At 38.3% G+C, this 25,008-nt stretch overlaps 1 protein-coding gene across 8 annotated transcripts in view; it reads right to left on the reverse strand.

The window, feature by feature from the left end:
* tent4a (terminal nucleotidyltransferase 4A) overlaps positions 1 to 25,008 on the reverse strand; it is a 116,612-nt gene that overhangs the window by 23,370 nt on the left and 68,234 nt on the right. For all 8 annotated transcript variants that reach the window (XM_069914188.1, XM_069914186.1, XM_069914185.1 and 5 more), the window contains exons 3-7: positions 22,708 to 22,754; positions 19,336 to 19,456; positions 19,138 to 19,245; positions 7,432 to 7,560; positions 6,605 to 6,818 (exon numbers count right to left, since the gene is read on the reverse strand). In XM_069914188.1, the coding sequence (XP_069770289.1) occupies positions 6,605 to 6,818; positions 7,432 to 7,560; positions 19,138 to 19,245; positions 19,336 to 19,456; positions 22,708 to 22,754 (619 nt within the window). The remainder of the gene's footprint in view (positions 1 to 6,604; positions 6,819 to 7,431; positions 7,561 to 19,137; positions 19,246 to 19,335; positions 19,457 to 22,707; positions 22,755 to 25,008) is intronic.

Raw genomic sequence — 25,008 nt, forward strand, 5'->3', positions numbered from 1 at the left:
TTTCGAGAGGACTATCAGGAAAGTTGTTGACATCAGTAGCAGGTAAATTATTGGAAGGTGTTTAAAGAGATCAGATATACAAATATTTGGATAGCCAGGGACTGATCAAGGATAGTCAACATGGCTTTGTGCCTGGTCAACTGTGATTAATCAAGAGTTTTTTGAGGAGGTTACCAGGAAAGTTGACGAAGGAAAGGCTCCGGATGTTATCTACATGGATTTTAGTAAGGCCTTTGACAAGGTCACACATGGGAAGTGAATCAAGAAGGTTCTGATGCTGTACTTGGAAAGATAATGTGGAGATTAACATAACATGCTGGGATAATGAATTGAGAACGTATTATGATGGAAAAAATTACATGTAATTTACATGATAATTATTCATTTTTTTGTTAAAAAGTGATCTCCTTATTTGGAGTATATGAATTTGGAAATACTTTGAAATATTCTTTATATTAACTGTATTGTTTTTATATTTGGCTCCCCTTAAGGGAGCTGGCTGAAGGGGTGGGAGGGTGGGTTTTATTTATATATAAAAATTTGTTCTTCACTTTTCTTTGTTATGTTGCATTTTGATTAAAGTCTTTAAATAAAATTTTCAAAAAAAAAAGGTTCTGATGCTTGGTATTCATGGTAAAGTTGTAAACTGGATTCTACATTAGCTCTATAGGAGAAGCCAGAGAGTGGTAATGGATGATTGCTTTGCAGATTGGAGGCCTGTGACTAGTGATGCACCTTAGGGATCAGTTGTTTGTCATCTCTATAAATAATTTGGATGAAAATGTAGTAAATTGGATCAGTCATTGTGGACAGTGAAGAAGGCTTTCAAAGCTTGTAGAGGGATCTGGCCCAGCTGGAAAAATAGACTGAAAGATGGCAGATGGAATTTAATGTGAGGTGTTGCATTTAGGAAGGAGAAACCAAGGTAGGACATACACGGTAAATGGTAGGGCACTGAGGAGTGCAGGCTAAAAGGGGAATCTGGGAATACAGATACATAATTCCATGAAAGTGGCAGCACAGGTAGATAGGGTTGTGAAGAGTGCTTTTGGCATACTGGCCTTCATAAATCAAAGTATTGAGTATAAGAGTTGGGATGTTATGGTAACAAGACTTGATGAGGCCTAACTACAGGAAGGTTATCAATAAGATTGAAAGAATGCAGAGGTGATTTATTAGAATGTTGCTGGAACTTCAGGAACTAAGATATAGGGTAAGGTTAAATAGGTTAGGAATTTATTCCCTGGAAGATAGAAGAATGAAGGGTGATTTGATAGAGGTATACAAAATTAGGAGGGGTATAGATTGAGTAAATGCAAGTAGGTTTTTCCACGGTGGTTAGGTGAGATAAATCTTCGTCCACGAAGCCAAGCCAAAGAAGAGGTGAGATACAAACCAGAGGATATGGGTTAAGGATTAAAGAGGATAAGTTTAAGAGGTACATTAGGTGAAAATTATGCAGAGCACTGTGGGAGTATGGAATGAGCTGCTAGCTCAAGTGGTGAATGAGGGCTCAATTTTCACATTTAAAGGTAAATATGGACAGGTGGATGGATGTGAGGTGCATGAGGGTCGATATTGAATATTAGTTTGGCACACATTAGAAGGGCCAAATGGCCTGTTTTCTGTGCTGTAAAGTTCTATGGTTCAAGGTCTCCCATCAAAAAAAAATTCTCTCAGAATAAAACAACAAATAGGAACAGAAGATTATTTGGCCCATTGAGCCTGCTCCACTGTTTAAAAAGTCATGGCTGATCTGGCCATGAACTCAACAACTCAACTCCAGCAGCTTGCCTTTTCCTCATAAACCTTAATTCCCTACTGTGCAAAAATTCGTCTGCATTTTAAATTCTTATGGTGTGAAATTCAGTCTTCTAATCTGCTGGGACCTGCCTAGAGTTCAGATAATTTTGGTTATTATTGCCAATGCCTCCACTACTGCCATTTCTTTCAGTATCCCGGGATGCATTTCATTGGAACCAGGGGTCTTATCCACCTTCAGGCCCACAAGTTTGCTCAGCACTACCTCTCTAGTGATAGAATGGTATAGAGGCTCTCACCTCTCATCTCATCCACAACACCTGTCTTTGACATGTTAAAAGTGTTCTTCACTGTGAAGATAGATATAATATGGTCATTCCATTTTTAAAAAAAATTTTGACAAATAGCTGATGTATTTTTCTCCTCAACTCCATTCTCCCATAACCCTTGGAACCCAATCAAAAACCTATCAACTTCTGCTTAAAATATACTCAATGACTTGGTATCCAAAGCCATCTGTGGCAATGTTTTCCACAGATTCACCAGCCTCTGGCTGAAGAAATGTCTCATCTCTGTTCTAAAGGATAGTGCTTTTATTCTGAGGTTACATGTTCTGGTCCTTATTCTCTAGTTCTCCACATCCTCTCTATCCAATCCTTTCAGTAGTCAGTAGGTTTCAATGTGATTTCCACCCCCCACCCCCACCCCACCTCATCTTTCTAAATTCCATTAATTTTAATGGCCCAGAGCCATCAAACACTCCACACATGTTAACTCTCTCACCCCCTGGGATCATTCTCATAAGCCTCCTTTGGACCCACTCCAATGTCATCTAATCCTTTCTTGGATATGGGGAGTGTAGAGGTAACCGACAAGAACAGTCATGTCAAAGAAAGAGGAAGAATATGCAAAAGCAGCATGGAGACTAGTTACAAGGGGACAGGAGACATAGTAGCCAATGAAAGGAAGTTCAAGTGGTGCTCAACAGTCATTCTAAGAGTGGTCCAGTAAAAGACTGGGGCACAGGCTTCAGAGAGAATCAGGAAATGCTCTTAATCCTTCTTCAAACTATTCAGACTGATTAATTGCATATAGGCGTGTATTCCAGACTAACGAGTTTATTGGCAATACAGTGATTAAATAAAGGTCACCAAATTTCAACTAATTAAATAAAACAGGGATTCAGAATCAGGCTGATATGCTATCGGTCCATGATGTGGGAGGTGGTAGACATCATTTTGGTTCCAGGTGACCAAATCTGCAGTGTGATAGTTGAAGGGCTCAGACTCAAAGTTGATGATATGAAAACTGAGCTTCAAACGCTGCGACACATCAAGAAGGGGAAGAGTTACTTGGACAATGCATTTCAGGACACAATCATACCCATTGGATTAACCTCTTCAAATTTAGTCCGTGGTCACTGGGTTGATTGCTAGCATGGCAGGTATGGGGAAGCAAGAGGTAGCGTTGGTCAACAAGGTCCAAACCATGGGTCTCGGAACCCCCATTCTGCACTGGATCCCGACACTTCCTCATCAGAAGATCACAGTCTCTACAAATTGGAAACAAAGCCTCCTGCTCACTGATAATCAATACAGGCACACCTCAAGGTTGCATGCTTAGCCAACTGGTCTACCCACTCTACACCCATGGCACAATTCAAATGCTATCTGCAAATTTGCTTATGACTCCACGGTTGTCGGCAGAATCACAGACGGCAATGAGGAAGCATACAAGAGGGAGATAGATCAGCTAGTTGAGTGGTGCCACAACAACCTTGCACTCAACATGAGCAAAACCGAAACAATTGTGACTTCTGGAGAAAATCAGAACAAGGCATCAGCAATGGAGAGGGTCAAGAACCTTAAATTCCTGTGTTAACATTTGAAAATCTGTCCTGGAGCCTCCATGTTTATGTGAACAAGAAAGCTCGTCAGCAGCTTTACTTTGTTGGGAGTTTGAGATTTTGTACGTCATCAAACATTCGCAAAAACTTCTACAGGTGTACAATGGATAGGATTCTGCCTGGTTGCATCATTGTCTGGTATGGAAGTGCCAATGCTCAGGTCAGGAAAAAGCTCCAGACAGTTGTTAACTTGGTCTGCGACATCACGAGCACCAGTCTTCACTCCATCAAAGACATCTACAAGAGGCGGTGTTGTAAGAAAGCAGCATCCATCTTCAAGGACCCCCACCACCTCGGCCATGCTCTTTACAGTCTACTATTATAAGGAAAAAGGTACACGAGGCTGAAGATGAGCACTCAGCAGCACAGGGACAGCTTCTTCCCCTCTGCCATCAGATTTATGAATGAACAATGAACTGCAGACACTACCTCACTTTGTCTTTTTCTTGCACTATTTTATTTATTTTGAAATGTGGTTTATAGAATGTTTGCACTGTGATGCTGTTGCAAAACAAAGAATTTTGTGACTAGTTCATGACTATAAATTCTGATTCTGTATTGGAGGAACTCAGCCCTTGATCTCATCACACAAGTCGGTCAAAAACTCTTGATACCTGTTCAGGAGCGTGTGAGGTCCGTAGAAGGAATGGGCAGCCTAATACCATGGTTCAGGGAAGTATTCGAGAGAGAAAATAAATGTTTTAATTAGGGAGAGTATAATTGGGAGGAGAGACAATTTGTAGCAAGGATCGAGAATTGCAAATTCTGTGTGCATATCTGGTGCCCAGCAACAGTACGTCTCATCTGACCTGCAGAGAAATTTAGAGTGAGAGGGTAGAAAGATCTTGTTCTTGTGGTCCATGTAGGTACAAATGGTGTAGATGGAACAAGAAAAAGGGTTCTGCTGAGGGAATTTGAGTGACGAGGGGCAAAATTATAAAGCAGAACTCAAAAAATAAAAACAATCTCTAGATTGCTACTGAACCACATGCAAATTGGCACAGGCTCAACATGATTAAGGAGTTAAATGTGTGGCTGAAAGACTGGTGTGGGAGAAGTGGATTTAAATTGTGGGACACTGGCAACCTCCATTTGTATGAGAAATTTAATCATACTACGATCTCTCTCAGAGGATCCCAAACCACAAGATGATTAGTTTTCCTGATCACTAAACAAATAACTGATTTGGATATATTCTTGCACTCTATTAAAAATGGAACAGCAGTTGTCATGGGAGAACTTGAGAATTCACATAGGTCAAGGCAGCTGAGGTCTTTCTTGGGGAAGGAAAGAGCTGTTCCGATAGGATGGGCTCCACCTGAATCATACTGGGATCAGGGTACTGGTGAATTGCATAACCAAGACTATGGATCAGTAGGGGAAATGGGATTCAACAAATTAAAAAACTATGGATAAAGCTGAGAAAACACAGTATGGTTGGCATAGCGGTTAGCAGAACGCCACTACAGCACTAACTATCTGATCCGGGATTCCAATCCCACGCTGTAAAAAGTATGCATGTTCTCCCCATGTCTGCGTAGGTTTTCCCAAGGCGTTCTGGTTTCCTCCCACCTTTCGAAACATACCAGGGGTTGTAGGTTAATTGTATGTAATTGGGCAGCATTGGTTCATGGGTTGAAATGGCCTGTTACGGTGTTATAGGTCTAACATTTAACAAATAATAAAACAATTTAAAATGCAGGAATGGTTATTAGTCTTCAAAAAAAAAAGTAGGACAAAGTGGAAAATAGAACTAAAACTGTTGCATTTAAATGCATGCAGTGTACAAAATAAGGAAGTTAAACTTCAAGCACAATTAGAAATAGGCAAGAACAATGTTGTGAGCATTACAGAGGTTGTGGCTGAAGGAAGATCACAGGTGAGAGTTAAATATCCATGGATATACATCCTATCACAAAGACAGGCAGGTAGGCAGAGGGAATGAGGTGCCTAGATGGTTGTAGTCTTTTATAGTTTATAGTTTTAGTCCGCAAGTACCTGTTCGGCAGCAGCAGCAAGAATTTTCATGCATATGTACATATTACAACGTATAGACCAATAGACTTATCATTAAGTTTTTCAAAATTATTGCACCTAGATGTCCATCATGCCTCTGGATGGCAGAATTAACCTTATAATTCTGGTGACATGTCTTCAGTTGGGATGAAGTAGTTCAGGAGATCTTTGTCACTTGTAGTTTCCACAGTAAAGCTTTTTCCCTTCTCAGTCACAATTACAACATCTCTGTGATCACAGTGTATCCTCTTCCCATTTGCAGTTAATGGATGCCGAATCCATGCTCCATTGAACGAGTAATGCTGCTAACATGCCCAACATTTAAACCAGATACTTCATTTGGAGTTTGTCCTGCTCAAAAATGCAACAGCCCTGAGACTATGTGGCCTATGACTTTTCATTGGAGAGGAGTATTTCAAATGGTGTGGAGAACCTCAAGTCCACATACCAAACAGAAGCCGTGTAAATAACAATAGGAGTCCATCACCTTGCAAACTACCCACTCCCTGCTCCATTATGTACCTTATTCCCCATCGAAAGAACCTTCTGTATTTCCATAATGACCTTAGTCAGTCACATCAGAACCCATAACCCATCAAAATAACTCATTTGAGTTGGATAACTCTTTTTCACTATTTTGAGGGTCTGGCCTCAGAAAAGTACAATGATTTACTTTTTAAAAAGTGCTGAAAACATTGAGCAGGTCAGGAGGTATTTGTGTAAAAAGAAACAGAATTAACATTTCAAATTTAAGACTCCTTGTCAATTTGAAGATTTAGGACCTGTGACATCAGCCGCTTCCCTTGCCACAGATGTTGTCTGACCTATTCAAGATTTCCAAGATTTTTTTATTAGTTATAATCAAAAATATTCTGAAATCTGCCTCTTAGAAAGGAATGCAAAGCATTTTTAATGAATTACCTGGAACCAGAGGATCTTCAATACACAACATAGATGGTCTATACCCATTCGTCATGTTCTTCATGATTTCATCTTTGGCAACATATGCACCTCCACTTCTTATTCTAATACCAGTTTTCAAGTAATTAAAATGTCTTCCATACAGTTCAAAGAACTCCACCAGAAGAACTCCAAGATTTACACTCGGCCTTCTGGCATCAATCCTTGGATGCAACTGTAATATTCAAAAGATATGGTGTTTAGCTTGAAAATATCCACCTTTGCAAAGAAGCATATCCACTAGTTTACATTAACTCAATATTATTGACACAAGAGTCTGCAGGACCAAATCTTGCCAGCCCCGTACATCCAGTTCAAAATGGCAATTTCAGGTTTATCCAGTTCTAGGTTTCACGAACCAAATTCCCAAAACATCCCAAATGCCAATGAAACAGTTTGGTTGGAAGTAAGGCCTCCAGAAGCCTGGTGAGGAGGTCCTTCCCTTCGATTATGCTTGAAACACACTTCAAACTTTTCATAACTGTTAATATCCTACTCCCAGCTTTTCTGCAAAGTTGCCAAAGCTTCAAGCTAATAGTCTTAAAACTGAGGTAATTAAAAAAAAAACTTTAATCAAATCCATTTGTAGATAGTACAAAACACACCATCTCTACTGCACTCAGTGTGATGTTAAATGCTGAACTAGTGCAAACCTGATTTTTTCAATACATTGAAAACTTGCCCTTTTGACTACATGAGCACAAATTTCAAATATCCTGGCATTTAAACCCTTCTGATTCCATTTTGAACAAACAGCATTAGCTGCAAAATTTGACATTTTTTTTTACCTGTAGGAAACTAATTGCCATCAAAATGAGGCTGTAAGAACTAATTCCTCCAGTAAAGACTTCATTCAAATCCCTCTGAAGAAGAAATTGTTTTAAGACCAGTATTAAGTAAGGTAACACTGGGTAACCCTGTGAAGAAAAATAAATACATAAATACATTTGTGTCAACTCTCAATTAGACAAAAGCCAAAATATTTAAAAGAACCCAGAATCAGAAAATAGACAAATTGATTATGGTGCCATAACACTTTATTCAGGATAATGGCATCTGATCAGTTCAAAACAGTGCAAACTGTGCAAACACCCAATAAATAAGTGGGTCAAGTATGTAAATAGACAAAGGGGAAATGACAAATCAACAAAACAGCTGTATGGAGTAACTGTAAACTTCAGGGCCAAATGGTCAACTAAGTTTCAGCACCAATGAACAAATGCCACAGTACTACAGAAAAAAAAAGGCAAAAATGGTATATGGTAGAAAGCAGTTTCAAGATAGAACTTGGTATATACCAAAAAATCCAGACATCTTTCTTTTAAGTAACATAAGTAAAGAATTAGACCTCAAATTGGATAAAGTGCAAAAAAGATTCATTATGATAGCCTTAGCAGTAGCAAAAAATGTATAATGTCAACTTGGAAAATGGAAGAGAGCCTGAGAATACAGCAATGGTACACGGAAATGAATAAATATATTTAAACATACAATTTAAAAAATAAAGTCACATTATTTGAACAAATTTGGGAACCATACATGGAACATAACAGTTTTTGCCTTGGACCTCCACCCACTAAAATGATAAATAGACAAAACGACTTGATTCAGTGTGTAAAAGTAGATACATTTTTCATGTTTATTCTTCATGATGTGAAGACATTGTTTCATGGTTTTATTGTATATGTTGAATATTTATTGGTTTTGGAGGGGGGTGGGAAGGGGGGAGGGAGGGTAGGGGGGAAAAAAGGGAGAAAATGCCATTGTGTATATTTAATGACAAATGTTTGTATATATTTTGGTTGATGTGGTTCACAATGTGAACTTGGTGATTGATGAAAATGCTTCCATATTCTAAACCTATATTTTTTAACATTTCAAATTTATTTCCATCAGCAATTTAATAAAATTTGTCTTTTACTGTGAAATAGTTATAACTAACAAATAAAACTGGAAATTGAGTTTAGAAAGCAGGAAGAAAAATTCATATCAACAGAGATGTGAAATGCCAGTCTTGGAGCTGCAGGCAATTTCTCTGGGTCTTGGACTTCATTCAACAATCTTAAAAGAAGCAGCGAATAAAATAGGTGATAGATCCACTAAATTCAGAAATATGAGCTATCAGCTCAATTCAGAAACAAAATTCCATGATAAGGAAATCAAGTAAATGCAGTTCCATTATTCCACCAAGTGAGAAAGAAAGCAGACTGCAACAGGCCAGTTACCGTAAATACTCATGTAATCATCAAATTTTTTGAATGACTTTTTCAGGCAGAAAAAAGGGAGAGAGGGTCAACTTTTACACGCATTAAACTTTTGACCTCGTTAAGTACCTGCGTTGTTCAAGGCATGGGAAGCTTGGGTGGCTGGGACCAAATGGCAAGTCTGCAGTTGGGGCATCAGGAGCTCAGATGAGCAGGTTGCCGGGGTGAGGATCTGTGGTTGGGAGCTCGTGCATCGAGAGTTCAGATGCATGGGTGGCTGGGGGAGAGGATCCGCGGTCAGGAGTTCAGATGAGTGGGCAGCAGGGGTGTCGAGAGTTCAGATCCGTGGTTGGGAGCTCAGATGGGCAAGCAGCTGGGGTGTCAGGAATTCAGATCCGCGGGCAGATGGGGCCATTGTTCACTCTAAGCTGTGCACACACACGCATATTTTGCAACCAGCACACAAAGGAAATTAATGTGGAAACGAAAGGTTAATTACTTAAAATAATGTAATTAATAATTATACTTATTGAAAATAATCGCTTAGCTTCGAACTTAGAATGCAATCATACTTTTATTAAAACATGCCAATACAGTTTTATTAAACTGGCTGTGTCAAAATTATATTGAAACAATTTCAAGTTTACATTTGCAGTGCTTCCACACTTTTAACACAGGAAAAAATTTGCACAACCTAAGATTTTTGTGCACACTAACTACTAAAAACTAAAGGGAACATTGGTCGGAGCCGATAATGGAGGGGGATTGACTTTTACATGAATCATAAAAACAGCTGATTTTTCGGTCAACTATTACACAGTATCAACAATTACACAAGTGTATATGGTAGCTTAATGTCTGTTAGACATTATAACATTTTTGGCATTTTTAAAGTAAAAATTATATAGCAAGGCACTTCAGAATACAAAGAGGAGCTCCATATGCCACCTAGTTCTACCACATCAAGCTTAGCTTATTCTTCAACACCTGTTTCATTCCCTCATTCCACTTTTACCAGTTTAATGGATAGTTTCAATGATAACAAAGATAAATTAAAATGCGAACTGGCCGATCCTTGTCATTAACTCCATTCATAATAAATGCAAATCATTATTGTAATGTACAGGGCACAAACATAAACTATGAAAGTTGAAGCTATAGTAAACAATCCATGCAAATTAAAAGTTTACTCATTATTCTCACCTTTTCAGGAAAAATTAGGTCTCTCAAAAACAATGTGCATTTTCAAAAGGTAATAGGGAGGGTGAATTATGGACCAGTGAGTCTTACATCAGTGGTGTGGATTTATGAGTTTTTGGAGAAGTACCATTTTCTCATGGATAGCCAGAGCCTAATTGAGTTCATTTTTTGTTTTGAGGAGGTAACAAGAGAAATTGATGAAGATGAGGCAGTAGATGTGATGTACATAGATTTTAGTAAGGCATTTGACAAGATCCCCCATAAAAGACTCATTCATAAAGTCATGAGTCATGGGATCCATGGAAGCTTGGCTGTGTGAATGTTTTTTTAAAGTCAACTTGCCAGTGGAAAACAGTATTAAGTATGGAAAGTATTCTGCCTGGAAGTCAGCAACTAGTAGAATTCTGTTCTGGGACCCCTGCTCTTTGTATTTTTTTATAGATGAAGAGTGGAAGGATGGGTCATTAAGTTTACTGATGATATGAAGATTGTATGAGTTGTGGATGGAGCTGAAGGTTGTTGTAGGTTTCAAAAGGATATTGATAGTAAAGGAAAAGTGGTAAATGGAGTACATTCCGGTTAAGTATGAGGTGATGCATTTTGGAAGGTCAAACCTAAAAGGCTGAGCACAGAGTTCATGGTCAGATACTTAACAGAGGGATCTCATGGTCTAAATCCATACATCTCTCAAGGTTGCCGTGCAGGTTGATAGGATAGTGAAGAAAGCCAATGGGATTTTGGGCATTATTAGTAGAGGGATTGGGTTCAGGAGGTGAGAGGTCATGTTATAAGTCTTCAAATTTATGGAGTATTGTTTTCAATTCTGGTCACTTCATTATAGGAAGCATGTGGAAGCTCTGGAAAGGGTGCAGAGGAGGTTTACCAGGATGCTGCCAGGATTGGAAAATAAGTCTTATGAGGCAAGGTTAGCAGAGATGGGACTTTTCTCTTTGGAGCAAAGTAGGATGAGAGGTGACTTAATAGATGTCTACAAGATTCTGAGAGGCATACGTCAGGTCGACAGCTAGTGCCTTTTCCCCAGGACGCAAGTAGCACACATCAGAGAAAATGTAAGAATGTACTTAAGAAGGAAATTAGGAAGGCAAAAAGAAGGCACGAGGTTGTTTTGGCAGATAATGTGAAAGTAAACCCGAAGGGCTTCAACAAGTATGAAGAAAAAGGATAGTAAGAGAGAACAAAATTGGTCCCTTAGATGATCAGAGTGGTCACCTATATGTGGAGCTTCGTGAGATGGGGAAGATCTTAAACTGTTTTTTGCAACAGTATTTAATTTGGCATAGTGTACAAGGAAAGAAGGGAAATAAGCAGTCATGACATGGAACATAAAAGATTAAAGTGGAGTTCAAGTTTGCTGTCTTACAGCAAATAAAAGTAGATAAATTCTACAGGCTTATGATATTCCCTCAGACCTTGAGGGAGAGTAGAGATAATGCAGAGGCCCTGGCAGAAATATTTATAACATCCTTATCCATAGGTGAGGTGCCAGAGGATTGGAAGGTAGCTCATGTTTCATTGTTTAAAAGGCTCCAAAAGCAAATCATGAAATTACAGGGCAGTAAGCCTGACATCAGTCGTAGGCAAATTATTGGAGGGTATTCTGAGAGATAGGGTATACAAGTATTTGGCTGTAATTTGTGGAAGTTACCAAGAAAGTGATGAAGGAAAGGCTGTGGAAGTCATCTCCATTGACTTTAGTAAGGCATTTGACAAGGTCCCATATGGGAGGCTAGTTGAGAAGGTTCAGACACTAGGTATCCATGGAAAGGTCGTAAACTGGATTCTAAAAATTGGTTGAATGGGAGAAGACAGAGTGGTAGTGAAAAATTGCTTCTCAGACTGGAGGCCTATGATTAGTGCTGTGTCTCAGGGATCAGTGCTGGACCATTGTTGTTTTTTGACACAATGACCACCGCCAGTGGGCTGATATCGCCTCAAACCGTGCATCTTGGCGCCTCACAGTTTGGCGGGCAGCAACCTCCTTTGAAGAAGACCGCAAAGCCCTCCTCACTGACAAAAGGCAAAGGAGGAAAAACCCAACACCCAACCCCAACCAACCAATTTTCCCCTGTAGCCGCTGCAACCGTGTCTGCCTGTCCCGCATTGGACTTGTCAGCCACAAACGAGCCTGCAGCTGACGTGGACTTTTACCCCCTCCATAAATCTTCGTCCGCGAAGCCAAGCCAAAGAATGATCTGGATGATAATGTAGAAAATTGAATCAGCAAGTTTGCTGATGACACCAAGATTGGAGGGGTTGTGGATAGCGAGGAAGATTTTCTAAACTTACAGAGGGATATGGACCAATTTGAAAAATGGGCAAGAAGGTAGCATTTGGAATTTAATATAGAAAAGCAAGAGGAGTTGCATTTTGGAAGGATAAACTAAGGCAGGACGTACAAGGTAAATGACAGGGCACTGAGGAGTGCGGAGAAACAAAGAGATCTGGAAATTCAGATACATAATTCCCTGAAGATGCCATCACAGATAGACAGGGTTGTGAAGAAAGCTTTTGACATCTTGACCTTCAGAAATCAAAGTTTTGAGTAAAGTAATTGGGATGTTATGGTGAGGATGTGCATGACATTGGTGAGGTCACATTTGGAGTAACGAGTGCCTTGCTGGTCACCAAATTACAGGAAGGGTATCAGTAAGATTGAAAGAGTACAGAGAAGATTTACTAGGATGTTGTTGCTTCTTCAGGAATTGGAAAGATTAAACTGGATAGGACTATTCCTTGGAGCATCGAAGAATGAGGGGAAATTTGATAAGAGGTTTACAAAATTATGAGAGGTACAGGCAGAGTAAATGCAAGTAGGCTCTTTCCACTTAGGAGAGATAAATACGAGAGGATTTTGACTTGGGGTAAAAGAAAAAAGATTTAGGGGAAACATTATGAGGAACTTTTTCACTCAAAGTGGTGGGAGTTTGCATTGAGTTTCAATCCGACTTGGTAAATATGGACTCGTTCTTAAGTTTTAAAAATAAACTGTATAGATACATGGACAGGAGAGGTCTGGAGAGTAATGAAATGGGTTCAGGTCAGTGAGTCCAGTGGTATGATGTTTTCAGCACTATGGACATTTGTACAAAGTGAAGGGAGGAAAGTTTAGGGATGCCTTGCCAGGGATAGTGGTGGAGGCCAAAACATTAGGGGCATTTAAGAGACACTTTGACAAGCACATGAATGAAGGCAAAATAGAGGGCTTTGAGGCAGGAAGTGTTTAGTTTATTTTTTTGTGAGGAATACATAAGTAGGCTCAACATTGAGGGCTGAAGGCTCTGTACAATGCTGTTAATGTTCTATGTTCTCAATGCTAGATTCAAAGAATTCTAAAGTGAACTTCATGTTGGACAAGCAAGTCTCTTAGCACAGTGGAAGAATTCAAGGTCAACTACATTAAAAGAAAACATCTGGAATATTTGGTGAAATCTGAACCAGCGGTTGTTTCTTGATCTCTGGAATCTGTGCCAGAAAGGTAAATTGCAATTTGGTCATAAAGGGCCACAAAAATTGATGCCTCCTGAAAATGTTAAACTGTATGAATAAGAAAACAATTAACATGACTAATTGAAAGTCAAATACGATGAGTTTTCTCTTTTTAGAACCAAGATGGACAGAAAGCCCATTCTCAGATGAATAACTATGGGGGGAAAAAAGTCATAAGGTTTCAAATATTCCCATGAGGCATATTAGCTTAATAGAATCAAAACCATGCTTTCCTCTCCATAATACCTACTGGTAATTTGCATGACCAAATCTGATTTTTTTAAAAAATAATCAAATTTGAAGTTGACAAGCTTGTATATAAAATATTGTAAACATTGTAAATATTTTTAAAAAGTACATTGGTCTTAATTCCTTTACCTTTTGAAAGCAAATGTTTATTTCATCTTTTTTTATAAAAAGTATTTTAATCTAAAAATTTGGAAGAGTAAAACATTCCAATTTTCTGCCATAATACAAAAATTAAAACCACAGTAACAAAACCTTTACTCAACAAACTTACAAAGCTATGTCACTCAGTTACATTATTTGGAGTCAGCTTATTGAGGTTGAGAATGACATACTTTCACTTTGATTTCTATGGCTTCTTATTAGGTGAACGTGGAATCCAGATTCTTCCATAGATAGAACAGGAGGTGCCTGGCTGGGTGAGCAGTTTGGGAGGTGGTGCTTTCCATTCATGCATGCAGTACACTGATTCAAGGATCTCAGTCTTATTCTAAATTGTTCCTTCTTCACTTGGAGTCAGATATGCCTGAGAGTCAGTGAGGACACTTTTCCACAGAGGCTTTTAAAATTATTCTCTGCCTGCTTGGTAATGCCTTCCCTTAACAGACCTTGACCAAGCAGTGTCTATTTTGGGAGTCTGGTCACTGGCAGAGAAAATGATTTCCCCTCCCCATTGGAACCAATTTATGTAACAAGAGCCTCAGTGCTGGAAATATTGGCCTAGAAGAGGATACCAACACTTTCACTAAAAATAGTATTTTCCAAAGACACCTTAGATGCTGTCAGTAGTCAAGAGGCACATGTGAGGGCAGGGTTTACTGCTGCCCAGTAGACCAAGAACATACATTATATCAATTTTTTTTTTAAAAATTGAAATAAAAATTTTAAATTTAGAAATACAGCATGGTAACAGGTCATTTCGGCCCATGAGTCCATGTCTAATTAACATCAAACTCCTTTTCCTCAAACTGACTCAAAGCGATGCTGCAACATTAAAACAATGGTGGATTTTATTATCCTTAATCTCTGCTTTCACCAAGAGATACTTCTGAAATTTGGAAATAGTCTGTTCCTGCCTGCCTTGTAGCAGGTATATACCATATTTTTGTCTAACTTCTCTACTTCAGTGAAAGCATTAAGGTTTAGCCCCCAATTGCATGCAAATGTAAGCATCATCCATTTACTGTAGCTTTTGATTTGGGTGACATCAATTCTGGAACAAACTGAATTGTTTCCCATCAGTTCCAAGGTCAATTCCATTTTGCAGCTCATTTGTTGTAAGCAAGGTGATGCATTGCATTGAAAGATTGCAATAAAATGTGGGGGCAATGATGCAGCCTTGATTGGTACCATCCTTCAATTCGTTTTTCTGTTGTTGACCTGTTGGTTTTATTCATGGTATTACGAAACAGATGTAGGAGGGAAGCTCATTTTTGTGGAGAGTTTCAGTGGAGAATTGCACTCACATTGGCATCCAGTTGATGCTGTCAAAGGCTTCAGTGTATTCAAAAAAATTCAAGTGCAGCACTCGGTTCTATTTCCTGACTTTCTCTTTGCATGAAGAAGATAACATCTGAACTGATGCTGCAATTTCGGAAATAGCTCTTCAATCACTGGAGGAAGCCATTCAGAATGAGCCTGGCAATTTCTTTCCTTATAACAGACAGCAGGGGGACCTCTCGGTTCTTCCCAATGCTGGACTCATCTCTTTTTTGACACAATCATATGAAGTCTCCCAGAGCATCTTCCACTTCCATGATGTGAACAATTAGAGCATGAAGATCCTTGATCACAAATCCAGAGGATTAGAACTTCAATGGAGATAACAACTGTCCTGAAGATTTATTATTTTTTAATTGATACACAGCTTTTTTCACATTTTCTAAGTTAGGAGTGGTGGCAAGGCTGCTCCAGGTTGTTGTAAAGTGGACTCTTAATTTGGTGTGGCTTTGGATGTCTAGTCCCTAGCCCAGATAGTTTTTGACAGCACTGATGAATATGTGGATGCCTTGGCTATTAGCCAGTTGCTGAGTTTCCTGTGCTCTTTACAACCACAAAATGTGCTAAGTCATGTTTCAATTGGTCTTTTGGTGTTTTTTTTTTCCTTTGATGAATGGAAGAACTTCCAATCCAAGAACAATCTATTTGCAGTTAATTAATTCCTCCATTTCATAATTATTTTTTGTCAACTTCAGAACCCAGACATCTTGGGTATCTTGCAGTTCCCATAGGTTGTAAAGGTACATCCAAGCACAACGGTCTTTGCAAAGTCATTCAGAGGTTCAATGTGGATTGAACTGTGGCAATGTTTCAGTTGATACCAGTGTTCAGTGGTCAAACAAATGGAGATAATAGATCAGATTAGGCAACAGAAAATTCAGCAGTTATTGGGACTTGTCAAAGTGGATGTTTTTGTGATTCTTCTCTTAGGCAATGATATAAACTACCTAAAGTCACTACCCAGATATGAAATGAGTGAAACAGGAAGTATAGTAAATACACAAACTTGCTGGAAAAACTCAGCATGCCCCGAAGCGTTCATTGGAGGCAAAGATATCGAGTCCTTTGTCCTGGTATGAAGTCCCCTGTTGCATCTTCCTCTTCCAAGATGTGGACAATGAGAGCATGAAGAGCTTTACAAAGGGCTCAGGCCCAAAACGCTGGTTATATATCTTCACCTCTGATGGACACTGTGGGACATGCGGAGTTTCTCCAGCTATTTTATGTATTTACCCAATTTGAATTGCATGAGACCTCGTGCTTTTGCAAGTACTTTATCAAAAGAACTCATTTGAAGTAAGCCTCACCAATTCTTTCTTGCTGATTATTTCTCAAAAGGGTTGCAACCTTTAATACCTCCAGGTAGAGTGTCTGATCTGAGGGCATAACTTGACCTCTTCTTCAGAAACACAACAGGGCAAATAACTGGGAAACCACTTTGGGATCAGTGACCATGCTCTACAATTTAAAAATAACAGTGAAAGAAAAAGGTCCACAATTAAACTACTAAAGTGGGGAGTGGTTAATTTTGATGGGATTTACAGGAAGTTGCAAAGATTGATCGGAAGATGTTATTTGCAGGTAAATGGATGTCTGGCAAGTGAGAGGCTTATAAAAAGGCACAAGGAGAGTTCAGGACAAAACTGTCAATATACTGGAATCCCAAATGACCAGAGATAATAAAGCTTTGGTCAGTTAATTGATAGGTATGATCGATTGAATCCTTTGAGTAGAAGATGCAGGAGTCCACTCAAAAGGGAAATTATGAGGACAAAGAGGGAGTTTAAGATGGCTTTGGCAGATAAGGTGAGGGCTAATCTAATCAAGGCCAAAAGAGCAAAGAGAATGAGAAGAGTCCCTTAAAGATCGATGAGGTTGCCTAAATGTGGAACCACAAGAGATGGACCAGGTCCTAAACATGTATTTCTCATCTGTGTTCACCAAGCAGAAAGACAGAGACGAGAAAACTCAATAAAGCAGTCATGTCTTAAAGAGAGTCCACATTAAGAGGTGTTGTAGATACACAAAGATAAATAAATCTTCTGGGACTGATAAAGTCTATCCCAGAACATTGTGGAAAGCTAGAGAAAATATTGCAAGAGCCTTGTGTGTCTTAACAATGATGTGAATATCTCTTTGTTAGACACACAAGGTGCTTGAATTCTGGAAGGTGGCTAATGTTGTCCCTTTCTTTAAAAATAGGCAGCAAGGATAAGTAAGAGAAATACAGGATGGTGAGCTAAATGTCAGTCATGGATAACTTATTGGAGGGGATTCTGAGGACAGATTGACATGCATTTGGATTGATGTTGTCAACATGAACTTTAGCAAGATATTTGAAAAGATCCCACATGGTAGACTAGCCTAGAAAGTCAAATTTCATCAGATCCAGGGTGAGTTGGCCAATGGATGCAAAATTGGTTTGATGGTAGGAGACAATAAATGGTGATGGAAAGTTGTTCTTTAGATTGAAGGCTTACGACCAGTGAGATGCCACAGGGATTAGTGCCAAGTCCATTATTGTTCATTACTTATATTAATAACTTAGATGACAGTGTAGTATCATGGTTAAATCATTTAAAGATGACACCAAAATTATGGACAGTCAAGGCAGTCATCAGAGGTTACAACAGGATATACAAGAACTGGGAAAGTGAGCCAAGAAATGGCATTCAGAATTTAACTCTCACAATGCAAGGTGTTGTAGGTTGGTAGGTTTAACCAGGGCAGGACATACACTTACCCCTGGAGAGTGTGGTAGAAAAGAGGCATGGGCATACAGGTACATAATACCATGAACATTACAACTGTACAAGAGGTTGATGAGACTACATTTAAAATTTAGTGTGCACTCCTGGTCACCCAGCAAAAGGAAAGATATTAACAAGGAAAGTGTGTCAAGGTTGGTAAGTTAAATAGTCATAACCTTTTCCTGAGAGTGATGGAATTTAAAACTGGAAGACAAATTCAAGGTGAGGAGAAAGACTTAAAAGGGACAAAAAGGGGACCTTTTTCACCCAACGATAGTGGTTCTATGAAACAAGCATCCAGAAAAAGTGGCAGAAGCAGGTACAATTTCAACCTTTAAAAAACATTTAGACTGGTACATGGATTGGGAATGTTTAGAGGGTCATTATCCAAATGCAGGCAAATGGAGCAAGCTTGAGTGGACAACTTGGTCAGTGTGGACAAGTTGGATTGACGAGCCGGTTTCCATGCTGCAAAATTCGATAACTACAGTCAAAGTTGACCAGTGGAGTCAGTTCATCTTCCTCTAGAAGACAGACCAGAATAGTTTCATGATTAGATGTTCTTTGGCCTTATTATAACAAGTTTTCAGGTTGGGACATAAAGCACTGATGATTGCAGTACATTGATCCATGTTCTGGTGAGGCAATGAGTCTCAAGGTGTTAATTACTTCCATGGTGAGTCACTGGAGCTTCCAGGTGGCTCATTCTCAGAAGCAAAGTTCCTGCAAAGATAGTTTTTCTCATAGTTTTCTCCTGTGGAAAGTAACAATCTCCTGCTTGTTGCACTGATAAGATTTGCAAAAAGTCTCACTCAGGGCAGCAATGTCAAACTTCAGAATTACTCAGCTATCGCTAACAGAATGCTGTTGGTCTATTTTACTGCTGGGACTATGCACAAGCATCTGGAAACTGCCAGTGGACAATTTATTTTAACTTAAGAGTAGCAACAACATTTATGTGAAAGAGCAAGGTCTTGGAGTGGTTAGATCAAAACAATTGGACACTGGATATCACCCAACAGGTTCTTGTGCCATTATTCTCAATCATGTGAGCACATACATCACGTATAACAATTGCCATATTTACCTTTATAAAGTCTTTGATAAATTGAGCTGCCTTTACACCAGTTTCTACATTGAAACTGATATCTACTTTGACTTCAGTCTCCTGGTCAGTCAGTTTTATAATTGGCACCTGTGAAGTTGAGAATATTTTTTTCAAATCAATAATCACATTTAAGCAATTACCTTTAAAGGAAAAAAAATGTTATTCCAAGTAACCTACTGTAGCTTTGTCAAGTACTTTAATAGAATATGGTTCAGCAATATTCCGTCTTCGTAGTGCTTGTTCTAGAAGTTGTAGAGGTGGATTCTTCCATTTTCCAAAAACTACCAGGTCTATGTCACTATAAAGTAAGCATTTTTTAAAAGTTAATTCTCGTTAAGAATGAAGTTCATAAACTGCATCGCTATGCCTTCTGAATTCTATTATTCAGTTTTATGAATATGAACTGAACTGAACAAATTTACATGCCATTGCCTTGCTGTGCTCTTCAAAGATCAAATAATTATCTATCAGATCAAAGTGAGATTAAAAAGATAACAGTCTTAAATAATGCAAACTTTAAATTTGGACAGACAGCATGGTCCACGAGCACGTACTGCCCAAATAACCAACAAACCCCTGTACATTTTGAAAGGTGGAAGGAAACCTGAGCGCCCAGCAGAATCCCACACAAACGTGTACAGGATGGACAAACTCCTTACAAACAGCATGGGATTAGATCCCGTGTCGCAGGCACTGTAATAGAACTGCGGTAACTGGCAATAATGATATAATAATAAATAAATTCATTACATCCAGAGCAGGAATCCCATCATATGTAAAATTTATTTAGTATTTCTAGTATTATAAAATGGTTTTTTTTTATTTGATTTTCCTATAGTACTAATAAATACCTTTAGCTGTTATTTGTCCTTGGATTGAAAACTCATTTCCTTTCAGAATCTTTTCCTACCAAAGTCAAACTTGTGGGGGATAAGATGTTTGTTCTGAAATTAATAGGCAAATTTCTCAGCTTGATAGCTCGACCAAAAATGTCCACATCGCTTTCTGCAGCTTTACAGCATGGATACAATCTGCACACAAATGTAATTCTACACAACAAAATGATTGCAAAATGCATATACAAATTACGAGCCAAACTTCATCCACCATGTAGTAAGAGCATGACTGATTTGATTGCAATCACAAATTCCCATCTGCACTCATTATATTTTTCAATCCCTTCCATCTATCCATCTTAAAAATGATCACAACTCGAAACTTACAATACAAACCTCAGGAAAATGAAAGCCTTAGCTGTGTCTTAAATGAGGATTCCTCACACCCTCCACATCCAATCTTCAATGCCTTTCAGGATCTTGTATCTGTTAACGAAATCCACTCTCATTCTTTCAAACTACAGTGACTGCAATCCCGCCTGCAACATTTCTCATAAGCTAACCCACCAATTTTCAGTATCAGTTCTGTAAATCTTTTCCAAACTACTTTCAAAGCATTCACACATTTCCATAAACAAGACAAACAAGATTTACATAGCACTCTAGAATTAGTGCCAGCAATGTGTTCAATTTTATTTACAATAAATAATATTGCTAGAGTGAGGCCTTCAGTAAATTCTTTGCATTATTTACCACTCAGTCTCATTTTACCTTGATCTTTCCTCAACCATTTTTCTTCTATAAGCAGCAATAGGATTAATCCTAGACTCCAATATCATTCATGAAGATCATACAAGAATACAAACTTTTCTGAGATCAGTTTTGCTTTGCTGCCCAAGAACATAAACATGATCAGCTAAATTTTTAATTAACTTCTTTCCACCTTATCCTTGCTGAACACCCAACAAATCAACATTTCAACATATTAATTATACAAAGGAAACATAGTGCAAACAAATGACTGCAAATTCTGGAATCTTGAGTCGAAAATAACTTGTTGGAAGAAACTCAGTAGTTTGAGCAGCATCAGTAAGAGAAAAAGAATGGTTAATATTTCAGGTTTGGAACCCTTCATCAAAACTTGGTGAAAGGTTTCAAACCTGAAACGTTAACCATTCTTTTCTTCCCAATGATACTGCACAACCTGCTGAGTTCCTCCGACAGATTTTTTTTGCTATGGAAGCATGCATTTTTAGGAGGGACTAAATTTGCAAGCAAAAAAAAAAAAAGACCTAGAGACATAATGGCCTGAACTATATTTTAATATGACAATACAATTTAATTTTTTATCTACATGCATAATGTAGAATCACATCTTTAAAGGAAATTTTATGTAAAGTCATTACCTCAGAGTGAAAATGGTGGAAATTACAAGATCAAATCATACATTAATGTCCATAATAACTCACATAAAATAGTGGCTGTTGTTTAACAAAACCCTTAGACTTTATTCAAATCCAGAAATAGTGGTACTCTATCTTGACTGACACTTGGTGAACTGTATTGCCAGAGATCTTGCTTTTCAGAACTTTTAAAATGAAACTCATCCTACCTTAAGTGCGCACAAAGTACCAAAAAAAATTAGTGGATGCAACAGTTCTCTCTTGTGGCCTTACCAGTAATATTTAAATTTATTAACATCAATCATGTTATTTATTCATGAACTTGTCATCTGAATGACACTGCTGTATCCAAAATGGCTGTATTATAACTATGCTTCAAAAACACAAGAACTTTGTTGGTTTCAAAACATTTTGGGATAGCCTGAGATTGTTTAAGAAAATGGCAGCGCTGCCATTGGTGCGGACCCGCAGGGAGCGAGGAACAGGGATAGAGTGCTCCCGCAGGGTCCAACCGCCAAGTCAACTGCCATCAGCTCAACAGATTTTGAACGGCCCGTTAAAGAAGCTGACGGTAGTTTATTTAAAATCTCACGACTGTGGGATCTGCACCCAAGATGGTGGCACCTCAGAATGGCAGCAGCCAAGAGGAGTTGCAGACTCCAGGGGGCTAGAGGACTGGTGCAGGTCATCAGAAAACATGGAGAGCACCCTCTGTCTGAGAAGAAGCAGAGGAGATAACCGATGGAATGGTGACTACGGCGATTATGTGGCTGAAAGACTAATGCATGCAGCGGGCTGCTGGTGACTGCTGTTGGGAGACTTGTGCCAGGTTGCAGGCTGTCTCAAATCTGGCCGAAGGGGTTCCAGGTATTGGAACCAGGATTCCAAAGGGTTCCTGACCGCGTCAGAGGTTCGGATCTGAAGCACGGGTTGCCAATAGTTTGGACAAAACTCCGTTTGGCTGTGGAGGCTCCAGAAGCGATGAAGGTGAATCTGCAGATACTTAGTGACTCTGTGTGGGGGGGGGGGGGGGGGGGTGGTGGAACCTCTCTTTTGCTTCTCTTTGACTGTAAGAGGCGCTTCAGGCAATTTCTGCCGATGGCGAATCTGTCTACCTTACAACAGGCAAAAACAATTTCATGTAATATGACACTATTATTACAACCATAATAAATTGAATCTTCTATAGATTCAAAGTTCTTTCCTTAATCTTGGTATTAAATGAGCCACTTATTTTCAAACAATTCAAAAGAAAATACATTCTCAAATAAGTTCCTTCATTGGTATCATTGTAGATGATTTTCACCTACCTTGTTGGGAGATAGAGACCTGTACTGAAACTTCCAAAAATTTGAACCTGTAGATAAAATGTACAACATTAGATTTAAAATTTTTAATTCCCTGAATTACACTTCTAAAAAGTTCATTTTTCCTTAAACCATTACCAAAAATATTAATAGATTAAAATTAAGTTCAAATAACTTGTTTACATTGATCAGAAACAATTAAGGTATATTTTGGTGGATAAGGCAATCTTCAGATGAGACGAGACCCAAATTTCAGCCTGAATTTCATATCTTTGGTTTAAGACAATCCCCAAACATACCAGTGCCATACATATGTTGACTGAGCTGGTGGGCATGGCTAATAGGTGGGTGAAGCACCCTCACAAAGCAATTCACAGTTCAGTCTGTTGCTAGCTTCTATCCTCATCAGTTTAATTTTTATTAAAAAAATTGTTATCATGGAGCCACCAGCAAAATGAAGAAAGTGTGAAGCAAGTTGCAAGTCATTGAAGTGACCGAGGGATCTAACATCTCTGCTTTTACAGGGATATTTGACATAACTGAGAAGATGGTAAGGGAGTGGAGAAAGAATGAAGCTGTTTTAAGAAAAATGCCGTGGAAAGATACAAATATGATTGATATTAATAAATGGCATAATGAGAAACTGAGAAGATGGTAAGGGAGTGGAGAAAGAATGAAGCTGTTTTAAGAAAAATGCCGTGGAAAGATACAAATATGATTGATATTAATAAATGGCATAATGAGATGAGATATTGTTTAATAATGGAAAAAATTACATATGTTTTGCATGATAATTATAATTTTTTAATTAATAAGTGGTTGTTATATTCAGAATATTTACATTTCAATTTACATTGATTAGATCTTAATATATATATTTAATTTTTCTTTCATGTTTTTTCTTTCTTTATGGCTCTACTTAGGAGAGTTGGCTGAAGGGGGGGGGTTCTTTTCTTTTTTTCTATATATAAAAAATAACATTCATGTTTATGGTTAATTATTGTATATGTCATATATTATTTGATTTTTGAACAAATAAATAAAGTTTTAAAAAGAAAAATGCCAAAGAAACAATGTTCGATGAGAAGAGGAATCACTTGTTGGCCAGAGTTGGAACATCACATTGGTAATGGATTTTACAGCAAAATAAAAATTGTGCACACTACAGCAGCTTTTAAAAAAATATATATACTGATAGTTTAAAAATTTGTTATAGGGTGGAGTCTGGGTAGATTATGGAACCAATCAAGTGGAATTTTGAGTATAATTTTAAGGTCACTGTTTTTGTATCTGGCCTATAGGAAGAGCCATTTTTTGTTGTTTTTTGGGTGCTTCAAGTGTCGTCTTATCCAAAATAAACAGTAACTTCAATTTAATTTCTTAAATTTCTTAATTTCTTTAATTTCTTAATTATAGCTCTCTTGATGAGTAGAATTCTCAGTAAGAGACCCTATCCTGCACAGCAAAGACTATAATAAAGCATGAGGTCACTTGTGTCCCATGCATGCCCCAATGAAAGAATGCTTAAATCCACCAAATTAGCAGGCTGCTAAGGAAAAATGCCAGCACTTAAGGACCAATTGTATATTATAATGTACTTTTCAACAAGTATTAAAGATTTAATCTGCATGGGGGGGGGGGGGTTAGAAAAACAAAACAAATTTTTTAATTCGTTGCAATTTTAATTGCAAAATTAAATAGTAAAATAAAAATTCACAACTTTAACAATCTTGAAATAATTAAAAACGGTTTAAATAATTCAGAGGTATTTAAACCATTGTGCTTTTGACACATTTGCCTACAGTTTAAGCCAGGCCTGTGCAAGTTGATTTCCAGCACATTTGCAGATGGGGCTTGTTTTATGACAGTTCTAAAGCTTTGAAAAAGGCATAAACAGCAATAATTCAGTAGTGAACAGCTAAAAAGTCTGGATTTTTTTGTAAAATGTTCAGTTCATGCATTTAGAAAAATTGTCAGTATTTGGTGCTAACCTCATATCTGCTATGTCCTTGTGTTCAAAAAAATGACAGCCTAAACATTGAAACACGATTTTTAAAAAATATTTGTGATAGATTAAGGGGATTTATCTCCCAGTTTTTGGGAGATAAACTGGGAAAGGTTCGTTAGAGTAGGTCACATACAGCACTTTAAAACACATCTTATTTGAAATACTGGAGCTCTGCTAATGTTAGACATATCGGCCCCACAGCCTTTGCAAGAGCTTTGGAGAGTGCCCTAGAGACTTCACTAATGGAAGGCAACAGATTTGCAACCAGTAACAGCAGGAGAAGCTGGCAAGCCTGT

The sequence above is a fragment of the Narcine bancroftii genome, chromosome 1 (genome assembly GCF_036971445.1).
Source record: "Narcine bancroftii isolate sNarBan1 chromosome 1, sNarBan1.hap1, whole genome shotgun sequence".
In the NCBI taxonomy this organism is placed as follows: Eukaryota; Metazoa; Chordata; class Chondrichthyes; order Torpediniformes; family Narcinidae; genus Narcine; species Narcine bancroftii.